At 39.1% G+C, this 20426-nt stretch overlaps 1 protein-coding gene across 1 annotated transcript in view; it reads left to right on the forward strand.

Moving 5' to 3' along the window:
- The first annotated feature begins 13 nt into the window (after window positions 1–13).
- Not10 (CCR4-NOT transcription complex subunit 10) overlaps window positions 14–20426 on the forward strand; it is a 76048-nt gene continuing 55635 nt past the window's right edge. Inside the window, exons 1-6 of the mRNA XM_071692591.1 lie at window positions 14–156; window positions 1977–2171; window positions 6084–6176; window positions 11525–11675; window positions 12212–12383; window positions 19830–20082. Of these exons, the coding sequence (XP_071548692.1) occupies window positions 1977–2171; window positions 6084–6176; window positions 11525–11675; window positions 12212–12383; window positions 19830–20082 (864 nt within the window). The 5' untranslated portion in view covers window positions 14–156. The remainder of the gene's footprint in view (window positions 157–1976; window positions 2172–6083; window positions 6177–11524; window positions 11676–12211; window positions 12384–19829; window positions 20083–20426) is intronic.

Raw genomic sequence — 20426 nt, forward strand, 5'->3', positions numbered from 1 at the left:
CTGTTCGCTGTCTAATATGCTCGCTGTCTAAGTTGATCGCTGATTGATTTACTTGCTCTTTGAAATGCTCGCTGGAGATGTTTTGTCTGATGATGGTTATATGTTTATCATATCTCAGAGGTTCGGAAACATATTAAGAAGTTGAATTAGCACAGAGTAAGTCCCGTATTCGTTAAGTTTATATTTACAGTTTATTGATGAGAATACTGGAGTGAGTGGTTGAAGGAACCATTTTATTGACATGTAAAGCACATCAGTATGTTGAGGTAATGAAAGGTTGCAAAATCTACAGTAATTACTTGTACTAGGGTACAGCACATAACAAGGCTATGTCTCATGGTTATTTGATGGAGAAGTGATCATAGGAGGGTCATTGAACACGGACATTAACATTTCAACCCTAACCACTCCATTGCAATGTTCAAGTCCCAAGTTTCATTTACCTTCATTCTTAACTAATTCTCTTCTTTCTTCCTTTTCTATTTTTCCCCAGAATATATTCCTCTGCTGTTTAGAATTTTCTGTCTTCATTGTTTTAGATTTATTTCCCCCTGTTATCTTAGTCTGGTTGGCTATGTATGGGTGTTGGAGGCTGTTTCCTTCTTTCTTTCATTGTCATTCCTGGAACACTACTTGATTAAGTGATATAAATTATCATCAGATTGATTTATGATTGATTCTGTGCACTTGTAGTGTTTTTGTATTGTGTTTCTGCTGCCTCCCTCTTGCTAGATGAGTATCAGTTGGTATGGAAAGTTACGTGAGGTTTTCATAGATTATATTGATTGATACAAATGTTTCACTTATGCATTACTTTTCCCCATATTTTTCCTGATCTTCATAAACTTCCCCACTATTGGCTTTTTTATTATTGTAATATAAAAAAGTTGTTCCAGCAATGCTCTCCTAGTCTTGCCTTATTACCTACAATTAATCTAATCATTCATTAGAAAATTCTGTTGTATTCCACAGTAGATATGGTGGCAGGATTACTACTCTCAACTGTTACCAGATATTGCATGACATCTCTTTACATGAGTGATTGTTCACTCTGCGTATGTGTGACAAGATGGTGTCATGTGACACTAACATGTGTTGCTAATTTACTTCATGCTGTGCAAGGCTAGGTAAAAAAAAAAAAATTCCAAAAGAACGGAAATAAATAGCTCCATTTGTTCCTTTATTGGTAATATTGAAACCGAAAGAACTTAAGGAACCAGGTTTAGGTTAAGGAAATCTGATGTTGACGAAAATCCAAAGCTCCTACCGAGTGTTGGGTAATAAAGGTTGTCACAGGTTTTCAGAATTTTGTGAAATCTGTGATACAAATTGCCATGTAAAAACTTATGTTGAAACTGTTTGTATTTTTTTTTAATCATCTTTCATTGGGCCACTTTATGTATGGATTTATTGATTTTTCCAGTTGAAGAAGTGTGATTATAGCTTTTTAGCTGTTGACAACTTTAGGAAAGATTAGAAAGACTTGTAAGTGATGGTTTAAAGGCAATTTGATGAATACTTGTATCTATGAGTCCATGTGTTGTAGTGTAGAATAAGAATCTTACTTAAAACATTCATTTCTACTCATGGAAAATGATTATTTATGCAACCCATACTGAATAAGAAATACTATAGCTTTCTCAGAAAGTAGATATTATTTTCATTCATGGTAAAGCTTAAAGGTCTTTTGTATTTCAAAATATGACGTAGTGTTTAGTATGAATTTTCCTATTTTTGAGGTTCAGTAACTGATAGGTATTTCCAATTTATGTGTCCCAAGCATTGATTAGAAATGTGTGTTGATTGCTAAGTTTCTTATTGATTTTTTTAAGGTATGTAATCCTTCATTTCTTAAACAATTGTATTTGTTTAGCCTTATGGATGCTAGATTACTATCTCATACCAATACCTCATGAACTTGAATTGCAAATAAAGTGATGTATTATAAATTCTTTTCTTATGAACATATTTATTAGATGGCAGAAAGTAAGGGCAGTGGTGAGGATTCTCAAGAAACTGCAACTACAACAGAGACAACCAACAGTTCTGATACGACAGATGTTGAGAGGGAGTGGGCCCAGGCTGCTCAGGCTGAGTTCACGAAGGGTAATTATGCTGCTGCTCTCACACTTCTGAGCCAGTTGCAAGGAACAAGACCAAAGGATGCAAAGGTAAAACATTTTCATAACAGTTTTGATATTTCTCTGATGACATATATTATTCTAACAATGAGAAAGGATGTTATGGGCAGACATGTTCACATTATGCTTAGTTCTCATGAGAAAAACATATGAAACGGTTGCTCATTCTTCCAGCAATGAAAAAATGCCTTATAAAGGGAGATATAATGTTAGAATTCCTTTAGTTGCAGTAGAATGAAAAAATGAACTCTGAATTAGCCATCCCTTGAGTCCCCAGTGCCTACAGTTTCCTGCTTGTTGCTGCATGACCTTAGCAGAGTAAGAGGCGATCAAGCAATAATATATTAAAGAGATAGGTGTTCAGTTTCAAAAGTGAAAGAAGGTACATTTTGGTTGAAAAGGAAGGAAGGGGAAGAGTCCCTTTAGGATGTTAGTTGTCAGCTTTCATTCATCCCCAAATTCACAGGTTACAAACATTCCAGCATTCACAAGTTGTAATCATTGATGAAAATAAATTTTATTTTAACATATAGCTGTTACAGAAACTGATATTCCCCAACATTAATTAGCCTGATCCTCTCCAGCAACAACTCATAAGATTTAAATGGTGTGAATGTAATGAAAATTGAAATAGAATGCTTTTTTATGAGCATATGAATTATTTTAATGAATTTTGGGTTTTTCTTCTAAAGTGATATATGTGTTTGCATACAAAGGAGATAAAGCATTTTAGGAGCAGATGAGTGAGTGTGTCAGCAGTTTTGATGCAAGAGACAAGCATTAGTGAAGGGTGATTTAAATGCAAAAGTGGGTAATGTGGCAGTTGAGGGTATAACTGGGAGGCATGGGGTATTCAGTAAGGTGAATAAAAATGATGAGCAGCTTGTGGAGTTGCATACTAAAAAATTACTGAAAATACCTGGTTTAAAAAGAATAACATATGTGAGTGTGCATGGGTGGTATGCAGACATTATTGGATTACATACTAATCTTGGAGACTTGGATGTGAATGTGGTGAGAGGGGCAGGTGGTAGGATGTCTGATCATTACCTGATGGAGGCAAGACATTGAGTGTAGAATAGCAAAAGGTGATAGTGAAAGAAGCTAGGGTAGTGAGTGAGGATTGGAGGTATTTAGGGAACCAGTGCCAAGAGACAAGTGTGTGGAAGGTGGTAGGTAGGCAGATAAGAAAGGGTAATGAATTGTGAAATGATTGAGTAAAGTTGCTATTGAGAGATATATAGGTGATACATCCAGGGAAGGAGTGCAGATCATTGGGAAATGCACAAGAGAAAGCAGCAGGAGGAGGTTAAGAGAAAGATGTAGGGGCTGAAGAAGAGGGCAGATTAGACTAGGGATCAACAACTATCAGCAAACTTCAGGGAGAATAAGATGTTTTGAAAGTGGTTAATAGTGTGAGAAAAACAATGGACTGCATGGGAACATCAATGAAGAGGGCAAATGGGAAGTGGTAACAGACAGGGATGAGGTGAAGAGGAGATGGAGTGAGCACTTTGAAAGAGTTTTGCTTGTGCTTGATGATAGGGTGGCAGATGTAGGATGTTTGGGTCAGGGAGGTATGCAAAGTCAGTCATAGTTTGTGGCTAGGTGAAGAGAGATGAGGTGATGCAAGCCTTGTGTAAGATGAAATGTGGCAAGGGAGCTGGAGTGGATGGCACTGAAGTTGAATTTTTTTGCTTTTTAAAGGGGTTGATTTTGTTGTTGATTGGATAGTTAGAATGTTAAAGTATTTATGGATCATGGGGAGGTGCCTGGGGATTGGCATAATACATGTGTAGTGCCATTGTATAAAGGCAAGGATGACAAAGGTGAATGTTCAAATTATAGAGGTATAAGTTTGTTTAGAATACCTGATAAGGTACATGGAAAAGTGAAGAATGGAGGATGGTGACATGTACCTAGTACTAGATTAGGGAGGAACAATGTAGTTACAGGAATGTTACGGATGTGCAGATCAGGTGTTTGCTTTGAAGGATGTGTGTGAAAAATACTTACAGAAACAGAAAGCATTTATGGATCTGGAAATATGATAGGGTTGATAGAGGAAATATGATAGGGTTGATAGAAGGTTTTACAAATATAGGGTGTGGGAGGAAAGTTGTTACAAGTAGTGAGGAGTTTTTATTAAGAGAGTAAGGTGTGTGTGCAAGCAGGTAGAGAGGAATCTGAGTGTTTCCAGGTAAAGATGTATCTGGGGCAGGGATGTGTGATATCACCATGCCTGACTCTGTATATGGTTTGGGTGCCTAGGGAAGTAGATGCAAGGATCTTGGAGAGAAGAGCAGGTATGCAACTTGTAGTGGGTGACGGGGCTGATGACATGGCATCAGTGGCAGGTTCAAGTGAGGAACTTCAGAATTTGGAGTCTGTGTTGGAGAGAGTATGTAAAAGGAGAAATGTGAGAGTTAATGTGAATTAAAGCAAGGTTATCAGGTTTAGCAGAGCAGATAGGTTAGTTGTGGTGTGAAGTGGATGGAGAAAAATTAGGGGAAGTGAGGCATTTTAGATGTCTGGGGGTAGACATGTACTGAGTGGAACCATAGAAGTGGATATGATTTATAGGGTGGGTGTTGGGGTGAAGGCTTTTGGGATATGTTGAAAGAGAGGTCATTCCCTAGGAGGGCAAATTTGGGTATGATTGAAGGTATAGTAGCTCCAACCATATCGTATGTGTGCAGAGCATGAGCTATAGATGAAGATGTATGGAAGAGGGTGACTTTGTTGGAAGGGAAATGTTTGAGGACATGTCAAGTGGAGGGGGGGTTTATAATCGAATATGCAATGATAGGGTAAGAGAGAGATGTAGTAATAAGAAGAGTATGATTGAAAGAGCTGAAGAGAGTGTTCTGAAATTGTTTGGACGTATGGAGAGAATTAGTGATCAGAGATTGATAAAGAGGATATGCATGTCAGAAGTAAAGGGTACAAGGAGAAGGAGAGACCAGATTGGAGATGGAAGATGTAATGAAAGTTATATGAATGGTCAGGGCCTGAACATGCACGAGGGTGATTAAGTTATAGCAGTAAGGTGTACATGGGTCATTGCGCTGTCAGTGGACAGTACCAGAGCATTTAAAGGAGCTGAAAAAAACACGATATGGCAAGGTAGCCATAAAAGGTCTGTGGGGGCCTGTTTGTGGATAAGGGGCTGTGGTCTCTGTATTTTGGACATGGCAGCTAGAGATTGGATGTGAGCAAATGAAGTCTTTTCTTTGTCTTCCTGGCACTACCTCACTAATGCTGGAAATAGTGAACAGGTATGAAAAAAAAGAAAGAAAATCAAATAAAAGAATATGGTACCAATACCTTTGAAGAATGTTTGTGGTTAGCACAGATAGTCTACTTGTTGATGGGAGTGGGATTTGAGAATGGTTGTTGGAGATATAAGACTTGGGAGATCATTAAGAAGTAGAGGCTTCCTTGTTTTATGGAAATGAATTAAGTAACAGTGAATATGAGGAAGGAATGGGGTGCTGCTGTGTTACTCTCTTGTTTCTAAAGGAAGACTTGACATGAGACAGATGGCATGGTTTATGTTAAGAAGTTCGTAACTTTCAAGTGTATTGCTCACTGTGGCATGTATGACCTAATCCTAACAGATTAATGATTTGACCTTGGCTTTTTAATTTCCAATAGAATATGGTCAATATGAAATAAAGTATAAGATGTGAACATGTTATAACTTATTTCATTCTTCATATCAAGGCCTGGTTGTAATGATGAATTGACGTGATTCGGTCTGCAGACTTTCCTCAGCATAAGTAGAGTGTATCATTGCCTGTTCCACTATCTACATTAATTGGTTGATATTATGTTTAGACAAACAGACGTAACATATATTGTATTACCTTGGTAATGACTGTAATAGAGAGTTTGATATGTTGCATAGTAATAATAAATTATGCCTTATAATGTTTTCAGGTGCTGATGAATAAGGCTGTAGTTGAGTACTACAGGAGTGATCTTAAGAAAACAGAAACCTTCCGCAAACAGTTGGTTGATATTTGCACGCAAGTAAGAGCTTTTATTCAAAATAATTACTGTCTTACTTTTACCTCCTATTTTCTGTTTTCTTTATTGGTAATATGTAGATGTGCATCACTGCATATGAATCTTTTGAATATTTGCATGTTCCATTTTGCTAATGACTCTTCTTTTTCCCCTTAGTTATTCATAAATCTTATGCACTTCTGAATTTTTTGATTGATTCAACACAAACCTATGCCTTCATTACACGTGGTCTCCTACCCATGTTCTATTTACAAAAGAAGGTTTGAAACCTGCTTAGAAAAACATGAAAAGTTTAACTGGTGTATAACTTTAGATTAAGATGTTCCCTCTTATCATGTACTTACTTCTAGGGGCAGGAAGTTTTTAAAGACGATTCAAGAAGTTGGTTATGACAATATGAGAGATTGGTAAACATATGTACAACCACAGGTTAAGATGTTCCTTCCTATCATATGCTTACTTCATGCTTCAGGAGTCCATTCTGTTTTGATAAAACTCTCACAGTGATGAGGAAGCTGGCCGCATTGATCAAATTGGACCGCAGGTCATAGTGTAATGATGTTTTGTGTGAGATGTGTTGAATAGTTTTTGTCACGTAGGGATGGGTGATCTTCAGATTGACATGGAAAAGTGGGACCATGTGTGGGGAGTGGTTTCATATGGAAGTATGTCTGATGGGGTAGTATTTTAGACTGAGTTGGGATTAAGTGTTTTTTCAGTGTTATGTTTGCTGGTGGTGGGGGATATGTGAAAAGAGGTTGCGGAGGTGTGAGACAGTGGAAGGCTTTTTATTTCTATTTGGTGGTTGATGGTTCATTATAAGGTGGTTTAGGTTGTTTCTCAGGTTTATTTACTACACCTAAAGAAACACTAATGGCAAATGAAGAAGGTCTAGAGGAGGAAGACAAAGAAGGTTCCAGAATTATGAGAGCTGAGTTACCAGGAAATGCTTGAAACTTTAGATTGTCTACTGTGGAAGAGAGAAGATTGTGGGGTGAACTGGTGACACCCTTTAAGTATTTAAACCACTTTGTTGATGTAGACAGTAAGCAGCTCTTCAAAAAATGTAGGAATAGGACAGCCAGAGTGCAAAACACGAAATTAAGGAGATGATGTTAAAGTTTTAAAGAAGTTAGTGTCAGAATGGTTGAAGAATAGAAGTGCCTGAAAGAGGAAATGATGCATGTGTACATCTTACAAAAGGATATAAGCAGGAGTTGTGGGAGTGTGTGAAAGTGTGTAAGAAAGTAACTTCTTGACTGATGTTGGTGAAAATGAAAGTGGATGGCGAGAGATGAGTGATAATTAGTGCTTATGAGCGTGGCCACGAGAAGAGAGATCGTGAGAGGCAAGTTTTTTGGGAGCCGCTGGGTGAATGTGGCAGCAGTTTTGGTGTAGAGATGGGATATTGATGATGGGTGTTTAAGTGCAAAATTGAGTAATGTGGCAGTTGAGGGCTTAATTAGGGGGTATGTGGTATTCATTATTATGACTGGAAATATTGAACAGCATATGGAGTTGTGTGCTGAAAAAGGACTGGTGATTGGGAATACTGTACCTGGTTTAAAAAGGACATACACAAATATGTGTGTGTGTGGGAGAGATGGTTATCAAGTATTATTAGGCTACAAATTAATCAACAGGTTTGTAAAAGAGAGACTTTTGGATGTAAATGTGCCTAGAGGGGCAACTGATAGGTGCCTGATAACTATCTTGTGAAGATGATATTGAAGATTTGTAGAGGTTTTTGGAAAAGAGGAAGCATCACTGAGAAGAGAGTGGTGAGAGTAAGTGAGCTTGGAAAAGAGACTTTTTGAAGAATCCCCGGAGAAATTGAGTGTAAAATAGCAAAACGTGAAAGTAAATGAAGCAGGGGTGTGGCTGAGGAATGTGAGGTATTAAGGGAAGCAGTGATGACATGTGCAAGAGATGCATGTCACATGGAAAAGGTGGGAGGTGGGCATATTTATAAGGTAGTGAGTGATATGATGAAAGGTAAAGTTGCTTGTGAAAGAGAAGAGAGAGACTTTTGGGTGGTACTTACAGGCAAGGCACACCAATGATTGGGGGTATGTTTAAAAGAAAGCAAGAGGAGGTCAAGAGGAAGGTGTGGGGGTTGAAAAAGAGGGCAAATAAAGAGTTGGGGTGAGTGAATATGAGTAAACTTCAGGGAGGATGAGGTGTTTTGGAAGAAGGTTATTAATATGCAAAAAATGAGAGAACAAATTGGAACATTGATAAAGGGGACAAAAGAGGAAGTAGTAACTGGTAGTGAGGTAGTGACAAGGAGATAGAATGAGTATTTTGAAAGATTGTTGAATGTGTTTGATGTGAGGGTGGCAGATGTGGGATGTTTAGGTCACGATGGTAAGTGAAGTGAGAGAGTCATAGAGAGTGGTTTGGTGTTGAGAGAAGAGGTGATGAAAGCTTTACGTAAGATGAAATGTGGTAAGGCAGTTGGAGTAGATGGTATTGCAATTGAATTTATTAAGAAAGCGAATGACTGTGTTGTTGATTGGTTGTTAAGGATCATTGCCTAGTGCTTTGTATTCCTTCCTTAAATTAGATTCACTGTAACCAGACTCTTCTTTTTGTATTCTACATTCTGAGCCAAGTTCTCCTTACACTGATTTCTTTCTCACAGTTAGATGACTGTTAACCCTGAGATGGGACAACCAACTCTGGTATCAAAGTCTTCCTCAGCTTCACCATACACCCTGGTTGATCCTGGTGGTTTGTCCAAACCACTATTAGTGTTTGTAGAACTCAGACCCTCAGAGCCTAGGTTCTAAGTCACAAGTATGTTTATGTCAAATACTTCTACCATACAGAGGTTGAAATATGCTTGACAGATAATGTTCACATAACATTCATCATTAGTTTTAAAGACAGCACCATTTGGTTAGTTAAACCTTTCAGGCCTTCCTCGATGATTAACACTGTCAAAGTTATATGAGCTTTATGTTTAGAGTTCTTCTTTAGTTTCTTTTATGACATTTACATATTTAGTTATACCTTTGATTTTTATAGGAGTGCCCTTCAAGAGTCCCTTTCTTGGGTTCTGGTATGACCTTGTCAGGCCTTTACGTGGGATATACTTTTCCAGTCTTATTTTCCTGAGGTGACTGGTTTTCCTTCCCTTCATGTCTAATTGGAAGCATTTGTAAGTGCTTGAACATTTACAGTTTAATGATTTTTCTGGCAGTTTAGTTTTTGTACATCTAATGGAAAATACTTTCCTTGTGCTTTGGGCTCTGCTTGAAAGTTGGTGATTTACCTGCCGTGTCTAGAATTTTCTTGTTTTTTATGACAAACACTTCAGTGTATTATGAAAATCATACCCTAGTATATGGACAAGAATGTTACCCGTAAATTTTGAAATGGTTCCTTTTTCATCGAATCCTGGAAAATTTCACCAAGAGAACATTATCCTTCATGCCAGTTGAATTTAACCAAGAGAACAATATGCCTCATGCCATTTGAATTTCACAAAATCATCTAGTGTTCCCAGTTATTTGCAAAGATTTTTTTCTCTACCTGTAACAGGAAATTAGCCATGCTGTCTCAACTAGGCTAGAGCACATAATGTTAGAGAGATGACATCTATCCAAGCATTCATGAACAGCCCCTAGTTGGAGGAATCCAAGAATAGAGGCATTTATCCCCCTTTTTTTTACCATTATTAATATTTCCTTAGTGCTGAGTTAGTGGATCTAATCTTTTTGGCTGTTAAGTTTCTTCCCGCTAGAGAGTTGAAGTTTCTGTATGCCTTTAATTGCCAGCAGAATTATTTACTTTTTTTATGTCTGATTTGAAAGTTTATTTTATAACCCTCCTTCTTCATATGAGTATACTTTCATGCTCACATGGCACAAAGCATGAAAATAGGAATACAGGTTTTGAAGCATGAAAAAAATTCTTGCCGATTTGGTGCTTTGTAAGCAGTTTTCCTGTTTTTCGTACCCTTTCAGGATTTCCTCACTTCAAAAACCTTTTCTTCCTTTTTTTTCCATCTTTGGTAGGCTCTGCAATCCATGATATGATGAGGCCTGTAGTTTCTGTGAGCTAGTGGAAAGGTGATGTCAACCAGGGTGTGGATGCTGAGTGTTTGATAACAAGCCCAACAGTCGGGCAAAGGCTTTGATGGTTAGTGGATCATCAAAAAAGTGTGAGTGAAGAAGCTTTCTCTTCAATTATATGAGGGTAAATATTCAAGAGGAATATCCCATGTGGAGAGAAAAATTTACATTCGTTAAATCCACATTTTCCACAAGAAAAAAATGAAGATAATCTACCTGTCACCCCTTTAACTAAACCTCATGTAGATTTGCATTGCCTGCTAATAGGGACATGTATTTTATTTGTACTGGGGGGTTGATGGTTGGTTTGGATGATGAGGGTCTAGAGCTGTTGCAAATCTCTGTGCCAAGCGGATGTATGTTACTGTTTAGGAAGTACTGTATCTCTATTTTATTATGCAGAAGTTGAATGTTTATGGTTCCCTGGCAGCCTGTAATTGTTTGGAGTGCTGTATGTTGTAGTGTACATTTTTTTTTTCATTTGCTTTACACAGGGTGGGTGACTAGGTAAGTAAGCATTGCTTAGGGTGGAGTGGATGAATTGTTTTTAGAGAATATGAAAGGATTCTTTTTTGTCCAAATCTGTTATCAGAAATGTTTTAAGGGTATTTGATTTGTTAATGCTATTTCGTTGTATATTGTATGGAGTGTGAATGTCATATGTAAGTTGTATGTGATGCCCGATATGTTTTTAGTTTTGTTCAGTGGAAATGGTTAACCACTCAGGGTGACAGGAAGTTATAGATTGGATTCATATGTGTTAGGGGTTAAAAGGGTGGTGGTAGATTACTGCAGTAATGCAGACATTCTGTTTTGGGTGAGCTAGTGTTTTGATTATGTGATGTTGTAATGCATGTCATTTGATGATTTGATAGTGCAAGGGTTCTGTGTTATGAATGTAAGATTATTTACATATGAAAGGACTTTCATACTGTTGTCTGCTGGAGGTGATCATAAATACATTTTGTCATTTTGACTTGGCCTCTGGCAAATGTTACTATGCTGGTGAAGTCTGAGTGATACTAAAGGCACCAAATTTAGAATATCAGAGGTAGATGAAATACAGGATTTACATCAAAATGCCTGTAACTAAATGGTTAAGTGTGATTTCAGTATTTTTTCCATATGTTTTCATTCCTTACTGATAGGAGCTTTCTGTCTTCAATAGATTTTTAGGAGGACTATATGGTTAAAGAGCAAGTGAGGATTCTAGCTGAAAATCTGCTTTTTGTATGGTAAAAGCTGACCTTTGCCCATCTATTTGTCTTATAGTGTGGTATCAAGATAGATGAAGTAGGCTCTGCTGATGAGGTTGACCGAAGTGTGATACATCTTAATCACTGTGTCATATTATATCACCTTCACCAGTATCGAGCAGCGCTTTCTCTTCTGGAGAAGATGTACACAGGCCTAGAGTCTTTAGGTAGGTCTTCATCCGTGGCATACATTAGAACATTCAATATGTGTAGTTTTGCATTTACACTTTCTGAGGTATTACTGGTTTTGAATACTGCCCAAGTATTTTAGGGAAATAGTTACTGAGTAAAATGATATCAACAGAATATTTTCCCTTAAGCTGGTTCAATTTATTTACTTCTGACACTCACTTAGGTCCTAGACTTGAATGAATAATTTCTATGTTCAACATAGAACTCATTGTTGTACTTCCTTGGTTAGGAGGATATGTAGCATGCATGTTACTCATAGTACTTGCAGTGAACTATTTAACTGTTATTGCTGTGATCCTCTTATGATCTTATAAATATAGTTGCCATGGAGGCACTGCATAATCTCTGATGATATTGATAAAAATGAGAAAGGAAATTAGGTTATTGATATCTCACTTGTTTTTTTGGTACATATTTCATACATCTTTTTGCTTCACATTAGGAACAATAAGGGACATTCAGAATTATTATATTTGCAAGATATAATACCATATGAAATTTTCTTCCACAGAGGAAAGTGTGGGTATAGGAGTGTGTCTGTTAATGACTGAATGCCATTTAGGTGCTCACCATCCGGAGAGAGCTCTTGCTGTCATTGATCACACAGAAACTACTTTCCTACCCCAGCCTCTCCCACATACGCCCTCTCACAAGCAGCCACAACCACAAGAAAAAGAGAATAAGTAAGACTAATTTCTTTTTCTTTCAGAGTATATTTGTTGGTAGAGGTAGCAGGTGGAATATCTGATCATTTCTTGTTGAAAGCTGGTATGAAAGTTTGTAATGGTTTTAGAAAATGAGAAAATGATGTGTGCAAAAAGTGATGAAGGTGATTGAGCTGGGAAATTATGTTGGAAAGTCATGTTAAAGTGAGAAGTAAAGAAGGGGAGTTGCTGAATCATCAGGAAGAAGTTAAAGATGATGAAAAGAGTCTTTTGAAGAACTGATGAATGTAGGAGAGGTGAGGCTGCAGTTGTTACAAGTATGAGTTTGGAGGATGGAAGGAAAAGGACACAAGCATAAGGGCTTACAGCAGAAAATTAGGTAAAAAGTGTGATAACAAGGTTTAAGGTTGGAAAGGCCCCTGGGGTGGATGGGATTATGGCTGAAATGTTGAAGTATGGAGGAGAAATTGTGATAGAGTGGATGCATTTGATATGTAATTGAGCATTGAAGCAGAAGGCTGTGCCTGACAGTGGATGAAATATATTATTCTTCCTTTATGCAAAAGAAAAGGTGCTAAGGATTTATGTAGTAATTATAAGGGAATAAGTCTGTTAAGTGTGTGAGTGTTGATTGACTATCTATTCATCTATCTATATCTCTGGTGCTTGTTCCCAACTGGAACTCCCTCAAGGGGGTGGCCATGGCAATAGTCTTCATTACAAGGGAACTCCAGTGCTGCTTCTTAGCCTGTATGCCTCACCCTTAACTGGCCATTGGCAGAAGGCAGCTCTAGTGCAGTGTTTGTGGAGGCTTCTACATAAATGTTCCTACTGATTACTTTACTAAATGTAGAATAAGTGAGAAGTGACTGTGTAAAAGTATCTGCTGAATGAAGCTTTTATGGATTTGGAGACAGTGTATGATAGAGTTGAGTCAAATGCTTTATGAGATGTGTGAAGGATATATGGGGTAGTGGGACAGCTGTTGGATTGTGTGAAAACTTTCTATAGAATAGCAAATGCATGTGTAAGCGAGGATGGAGAGTTGAGTGAAGTTTCAGTATAAATGTGGATGTGAGGCAGGGCTGCTTGATGTCACCATGGGTTTTTAACAAATATATGAATGAAGTGATCAGAGTAATGAAAGCAAAGCTGGGGAAAGGAGCTGCAGAGGTTGAGTGTGGTGGCAAGGTACGGCAGCTTGTGACAAGCCTGTTTGCAAATGCTAGTGTATTATTTGCTGAGAAGGTTGTAAGTGTGCTTTATGGTGTACAAGCAAAGGTGATTGAAGTTAGATGTGAGTGAAAAGTAGAGTAATGGCATTTAAAGGAAACAGAGTGAAAGCATAGCTTTTGCAAAGCCCTATAGAATGGCAGATGAAAGTGTACTAAAACTGTGTTATAGATATTGGGCGAGAAAGACTGGGAGAGGTGAGAGAATTTAAGTATTTAGGAGCTATCGTGGGTAAGTTTGGTGATATGGAAAGAGGGAGAAGGGAGAATATTTCAGGTTAGAAGAATCACGGCTCATTAACAGAATAATGAAGGATAGAGTTGTAAGTATAGAAGTGAAGAAAGGATTAAGTGACAGTATAGTCCTTCCATCCCTGACCTATGCAGCTGAAACATGGACATGGGGTCACAGAGGTCAAGAATGCAGGCTGTGGAAATAAGCTGTTTGAGAGGAGTGTGTAGTATGGTTAGATGGAATGAAGAAAGAAATGAGGGGTCTGAGAGAGATGTGGTAAGACAGGGAAGGCAAAGGGAATAAATTGTGGAGACACACAATACTTTGAGATGGTTTGGACTTGTGGAAAGAATGCAAGACAGGGAGTTTAGAAGGAGAGTGTACGATAGCATGATTAAAGGGATTGATGTGTGAGGAAGACTACCTGTAGAAGAGTACTGGAGGGAGAGAAGTGGTGGAAGAATGCATGGAAAGGTACATGCAAAGGAGTCATGTAAGGACAGCGATAAGTGAAGACTTTTGGCGTGACTACCCATTTGATGGGAACTCTCAAAGGAAATGGGCATCACTGATGTAGATAGATAGTCTTTTGCTTATCCATTTATCCTGTAAATGGATGAAAGCTTATGAAATACATCTGAAGCCAAATCCATATATTGCAGGAATTTATTTTTTCAGATACAGGTCTTCCATTACCAACCCAGCAGGCAGAGATGTTAGTTTTCTTGAATACAGAAAGGATGAGTCATGCGGGTAGTGCTCATCCTCCTCGAAGTCTCACATTGGGGTGTGTCTAAATGTGTGTGGATGTAACCAAGATGAGAAAAAGGAGAGATAGGTAGTATGGTTAAGGAAAGGAACCTAGATGTTTTGGCTCTGAGTGAAACGAAGCTCAAGGGTAAACGGGAAGAGTGGTTTGGAAATGTCTTGGAAGTAAAGTCAGGGGTTGATGAGATGACAAGAGCAAAGGAAGGAGTAGCACTACTCCTGAAGCAGGAATTGTGGGAGTATGTGACAGAGTGTAAGTATGTAAACTTAAGATTGATATGGGTAAAACTGAAATTGGATGGAGAGAGATGGGTGATTATTGGTGCCTATGCACTTGGTCATGAGAAAAAAGATCATGAGAGCCAGATGTTTTGGGAGCAGCTGAGTGACTGTCAGCAGTTTTGATGCATGAGACTAGGTTATAGTGATGGGTGATGTGAACACAAAGGTGAGTAATGTGGCAGTTGAGGGTATAATTGTCATACATGGGGTGTTCAGTCTTGTAAATGGAAATGGTGAAGAGCTTGTGGATTTGTGTGCTGAAAAGGGACTGTTGATCGGGAATACCTGGTTTAAAAAGAGAGATATACATTAGTTTACGTATGTGAGTAGGAGAGATGGGGAGAGAGCATTATTGGATTATGTGTTAATTGATAGGCATGTAAAAGAAAGACTTTTGGAGGTTAATGTTCTGAGAGGGGCAGCTGGAGGGATGTCTGATCAATATCTTGTGGAGCAAAGGTGAAGATTTGTAGAGGTTTTTGGAAAAGAAGAGAGAATATTGGGGAGAAGAGAGTGGTGAGAGTAAGTGAGCTTGGGAAGGAGACTTCTGTGAGGAAGTACCAAGAGAGATTGTGTGTAGAGTGGCAAAAGGATAGTGGGTGAGGAATGGGGTGTATTTAGGGAAGCAGTGATTTTTTTTTTTTTTTTTTTTTTTTTTTTTTTTATACTTTGTCGCTGTCTCCCGCGTTTGCGAGGTAGCGCAAGGAAACAGACGAAAGAAATGGCCCAACCCCCCCCCCATACACATGTACATACACACGTCCACACACGCAAATATACATACCTACACAGCTTTCCATGGTTTACCCCAGACGCTTCACATGCCTTGCTTCAATCCACTGACAGCACGTCAACCCCTGTATACCACATGACTCCAATTCACTCTATTTCTTGCCCTCCTTTCACCCTCCTGCATGTTCAGGCCCCGATCACACAAAATCTTTTTCACTCCATCTTTCCACCTCCAATTTGGTCTCCCTCTTCTCCTCGTTCCCTCCACCTCCGACACATATATCCTCTTGGTCAATCTCTCCTCACTCATTCTCTCCATGTGCCCAAACCATTTCAAAACACCCTCTTCTGCTCTCTCAACCACGCTCTTTTTATTTCCACACATCTCTCTTACCCTTACGTTACTTACTCGATCAAACCACCTCACACCACACATTGTCCTCAAACATCTCATTTCCAGCACATCCATCCTCCTGCGCACATCTCTATCCATAGCCCACGCCTCGCAACCATACAACATTGTTGGAACCACTATTCCCTCAAACATACCCATTTTTGCTTTCCGAGATAATGTTCTCGACTTCCACACATTTTTCAAGGCTCCCAAAATTTTCGCCCCCTCCCCCACCCTATGATCCACTTCCGCTTCCATGGTTCCATCCGCTGACAGATCCACTCCCAGATATCTAAAACACTTCACTTCCTCCAGTTTTTCTCCATTCAAACTCACCTCCCAATTGACTTGACCCTCACCCCTACTGTACCTAATAACCTTGCTCTTATTCACATTTACTCTCAACTTTCTTCTTCCACACACTTTACCAAACTCAGTCACCAGCTTCTGCAGTTTCTCACATGAATCAGCCACCAGCGCTGTATCATCAGCGAACAACAACTGACTCACTTCCCAAGCTCTCTCATCCCCAACAGACTTCATACTTGCCCCTCTTTCCAGGACTCTTGCATTTACCTCCCTTACAACCCCATCCATAAACAAATTAAACAACCATGGAGACATCACACACCCCTGCCGCAAACCTACATTCACTGAGAACCAATCACTTTCCTCTCTTCCTACACGTACACATGCCTTACATCCTCGATAAAAACTTTTCACTGCTTCTAACAACTTGCCTCCCACACCATATATTCTTAATACCTTCCACAGAGCATCTCTATCAACTCTATCATATGCCTTCTCCAGATCCATAAATGCTACATACAAATCCATTTGCTTTTCTAAGTATTTCTCACATACATTCTTCAAAGCAAACACCTGATCCACACATCCTCTACCACTTCTGAAACCGCACTGCTCTTCCCCAATCTGATGCTCTGTACATGCCTTCACCCTCTCAATCAATACCCTCCCATATAATTTACCAGGAATACTCAACAAACTTATACCTCTGTAATTTGAGCACTCACTCTTATCCCCTTTGCCTTTGTACAATGGCACTATGCACGCATTCCGCCAATCCTCAGGCACCTCACCATGAGTCATACATACATTAAATAACCTTACCAACCAGTCAACAATACAGTCACCCCCTTTCTTAATAAATTCCACTGCAATACCATCCAAACCTGCTGCCTTGCCGGCTTTCATCTTCCGCAAAGCTTTTACTACCTCTTCTCTGTTTACCAAATCATTTTCCCTAACCCTCTCACTTTGCACACCACCTCGACCAAAACACCCTATATCTGCCACTCTGTCATCAGACACATTCAACAAACCTTCAAAATACTCATTCCATCTCCTTCTCACATCACCGCTACTTGTTATCACCTCCCCATTTACGCCCTTCACTGAAGTTCCCATTTGCTCCCTTGTCTTACGCACCCTATTTACCTCCTTCCAGAACATCTTTTTATTCTCCCTAAAATTTACTGATGGTTTGCATAAAAGATGCATTTAGCATGAGAAAGGTGGGAGGTGGCCAGATTAGAAAGGGTAGTGAGTGGTGGGATGAAGAAGTAAAATTGTTAGTGAAAGAGAGAGAGAGAGAGGCATTTGGATGATTTTTGCAGGGAAGAAGTGCAAATGATTGGGAGATGTATATAAGAAAGCAACAGGAGGTTAAGAGAAAGGTGCAAGAGGTAAAAAAGATGGCAAATGAGAGTTGGGGTGAGGGAGTATCATTAAATTTTAGGGAGAATAAAAAGATGTTTTGGAAGGAGGTAAATAAAATGCGTAAGACAAGAAAACAAATGGGAACATTGGTTAAGGGGTGAATAGGGAGGTGATAACTAGTGATGAAGTGAGAAGATAGAGTTAGTATTTTGAATTTGTTGAATGTGTTTGATGATAAGAGTGGCAGATGTGGGGTGTTTTGGTCAGGGTGGTGTGCAAAGTGAGAGGGTCAGGGAGAATGGTTTGGTAAACAGAGATGAGGTAGTGAAAGCTTTGCAGAAGATGAAAGCCGGCAAGGCAACAGGTTTGGATGGTATTGCAGTGAAATTTATGAAAAAAGGGGGTGACTGTTGTTGATTGGTTGGTGAGGATATTCAGTGTATGTATGGATCATGGTGAAGTGCCTGAGGATGGTCGGAATGCATGCATAGTGCTATTGTACAAAGGCAAAGGGGATAAAGCTGAGAGTTCAAATTACAGAGGCATAAGTTTGTTGAGTATTCCTGGGAAATTATGTTGGAGGGTATTGGTTGAGAGGGTAAAGGCATATACAGAGCACCAGATTGGGGAAGAGCAGTGTGGTTTCAGAAGTGGTAGAGGATGATTGGACCAGGTGTTTGCTTTGAAGAATGTATGTGAGAAATACTTCGAAAAACAAATGGATTTGTATGTATCATTTATGGATCTGGAGAAGGCATATGTTAGGGTTGATAGAGATGCTTTGTGGAAGGTTTTAAGAGTATTTGGTGGGAGATAAGTTGCTAGAAGCAGTGAAAAGTTTTTACCAAGGATGTAAGGCATGTGTACGAATAGGAAGAGAGGAAAGTGATTGGTTCACAGTGAATGTTGGTTTGCGGCAGGGGTGTGTGATGTCTCCGTGGTTGTTTAATTTGTTTATGGATGGGGTTGTTAGGGAGGTGAATGCAAGAGTTTTGGAGAGAGGAGCAGTATGAAGTCTGTTGGGGATGAGAGAGCTTGGGAAGTAAGTCAGTTGTTCGCTGATGATACAGTGCTGGTGGCTGATTCGGGTGAGAAACTGCAGAAGTTGGTGACTGAGTTTGGTAAAGTGTGGTAAAGAAGAAGGTTGAGAGTAAATGTGAATAAGAGCAAGGTTATTAGGGTCAGTAGGGTTGAAGGACAAGTTAATTGGAAGGTAAGTTTGAATGGAGAAAAACTGGCAAAAGTGAAGTGTTTTAGATATCTGGGAGTGGACTTAGCAGTGGATGGAACCTTGGAAGCGGAAGTGAGTCACAAGGTGGGGGATGGGATAAAGGTTCTGGGAGTGTTGAAAAATGTGTGGAAGGCGAAAATGTTATCTCAAAGATTGGTTGACAGAGCAGAAGAGAGTGTGTTGAAATGGTTTGGACACATGGAGAGAATGAGCAAGGAAAGATTGACATAGAGGATATATGTGTCAGAGGTGGAGGGAAGAAGGAGAAGGAGGAGATCAAATTGGAGGTGGAAAGATGGAGTGAAAAAGATTTTGAGTGATTAGGGCCTGAACATTTATTATAGATAAGTGAATACATACTTCTTACCCTGCCACTAGTACAGTATAGAATATGAGAATGTTGGGAAAAAGGGTTAAGTGACTTTCATTCTAATAACGCTCTCTTGTTTTTAGTTATCTATTATCTTTCATACAAACTTCAGGGCTAGTTATGAAATTTGGTTTGTTAGTTCATGCTATGACAAATTATTCTTGTGGTAGGATTTCTGTGGCCATTCAAGTGCATTGTGAAAGGGCATTGTGTTATCTGTTATTCATTGAAAGGAAAGGAATGTTGGTTGTAAATCTTTTGTTTTCATCCATCACTAATTTACTGAGTTCCCCTGTAGGCAGTAATGCTGGAAGTAACCAGTTGGTCTTTCGGACCTTAGTACAGCTTCCTGGATACCTTGAGGAAAGGCTACTCGTGCAGGATCGAAAACAATGTATATTTTTAAAATCTATTGTACCATAAGATTATCATTATTATTAGTACAAACAAAAATAGAAGTCAAGTAAATTTTGGTAATTTTGATTGCTTTACTATTGAAAACTGAAGATTTATTGTTACAGCATACTCTTCTTTGTAAAGGTCTCCTGAGAAGGGTAGCATAACTGGAGGTACTGGCAGCAGCAGTAGCAGCAGTAGTAGCAGCAGCAGTAGCAGTAGCAGTAGCACAAGCACAACTACCGATGAAATCCGATGCAGTGCCACCCAAGAACAGTTAAGAGGAAAGCTACAGCAACTAAAAGTACGGGCATTGCTTATGATGAGAGCCCTTAGGGTAGCTAAAAAGGAACTCAAGACCATTGTTACACATGCAGTCACTGCTGGAAATTCTTTGGTAAGGAATTATCATGTATTAGTTTTTAAAGATAGGCATTGAATTTTGAGTTAACTGGACCCTATATGTTTGGATCACTGGGTGGAACTGACAAAAAATGTCCAGATACATCTTGGTCATACAGGACATATTGGGTGATTGAGATGCATCCAGATGTATTTCAGCATTATAAAGTAATGATGATGCATAGCAGAGGTTATCTTGGCTGGGTTGGAGTTATGCATCCCCTCTTTTGCTAGGTCTTTCTCCCTGCAGACATGGTTTCATTGCTTTTGTTCTGATGTTTGTTGCATCAACAGCAGAGTGTACCAGGCTTTGAAATTCTTGGCTTCCCCTGAAACTCG

This window comes from Panulirus ornatus, chromosome 53 (genome assembly GCF_036320965.1).
Source record: "Panulirus ornatus isolate Po-2019 chromosome 53, ASM3632096v1, whole genome shotgun sequence".
NCBI lineage: Eukaryota > Metazoa > Arthropoda > Malacostraca > Decapoda > Palinuridae > Panulirus > Panulirus ornatus.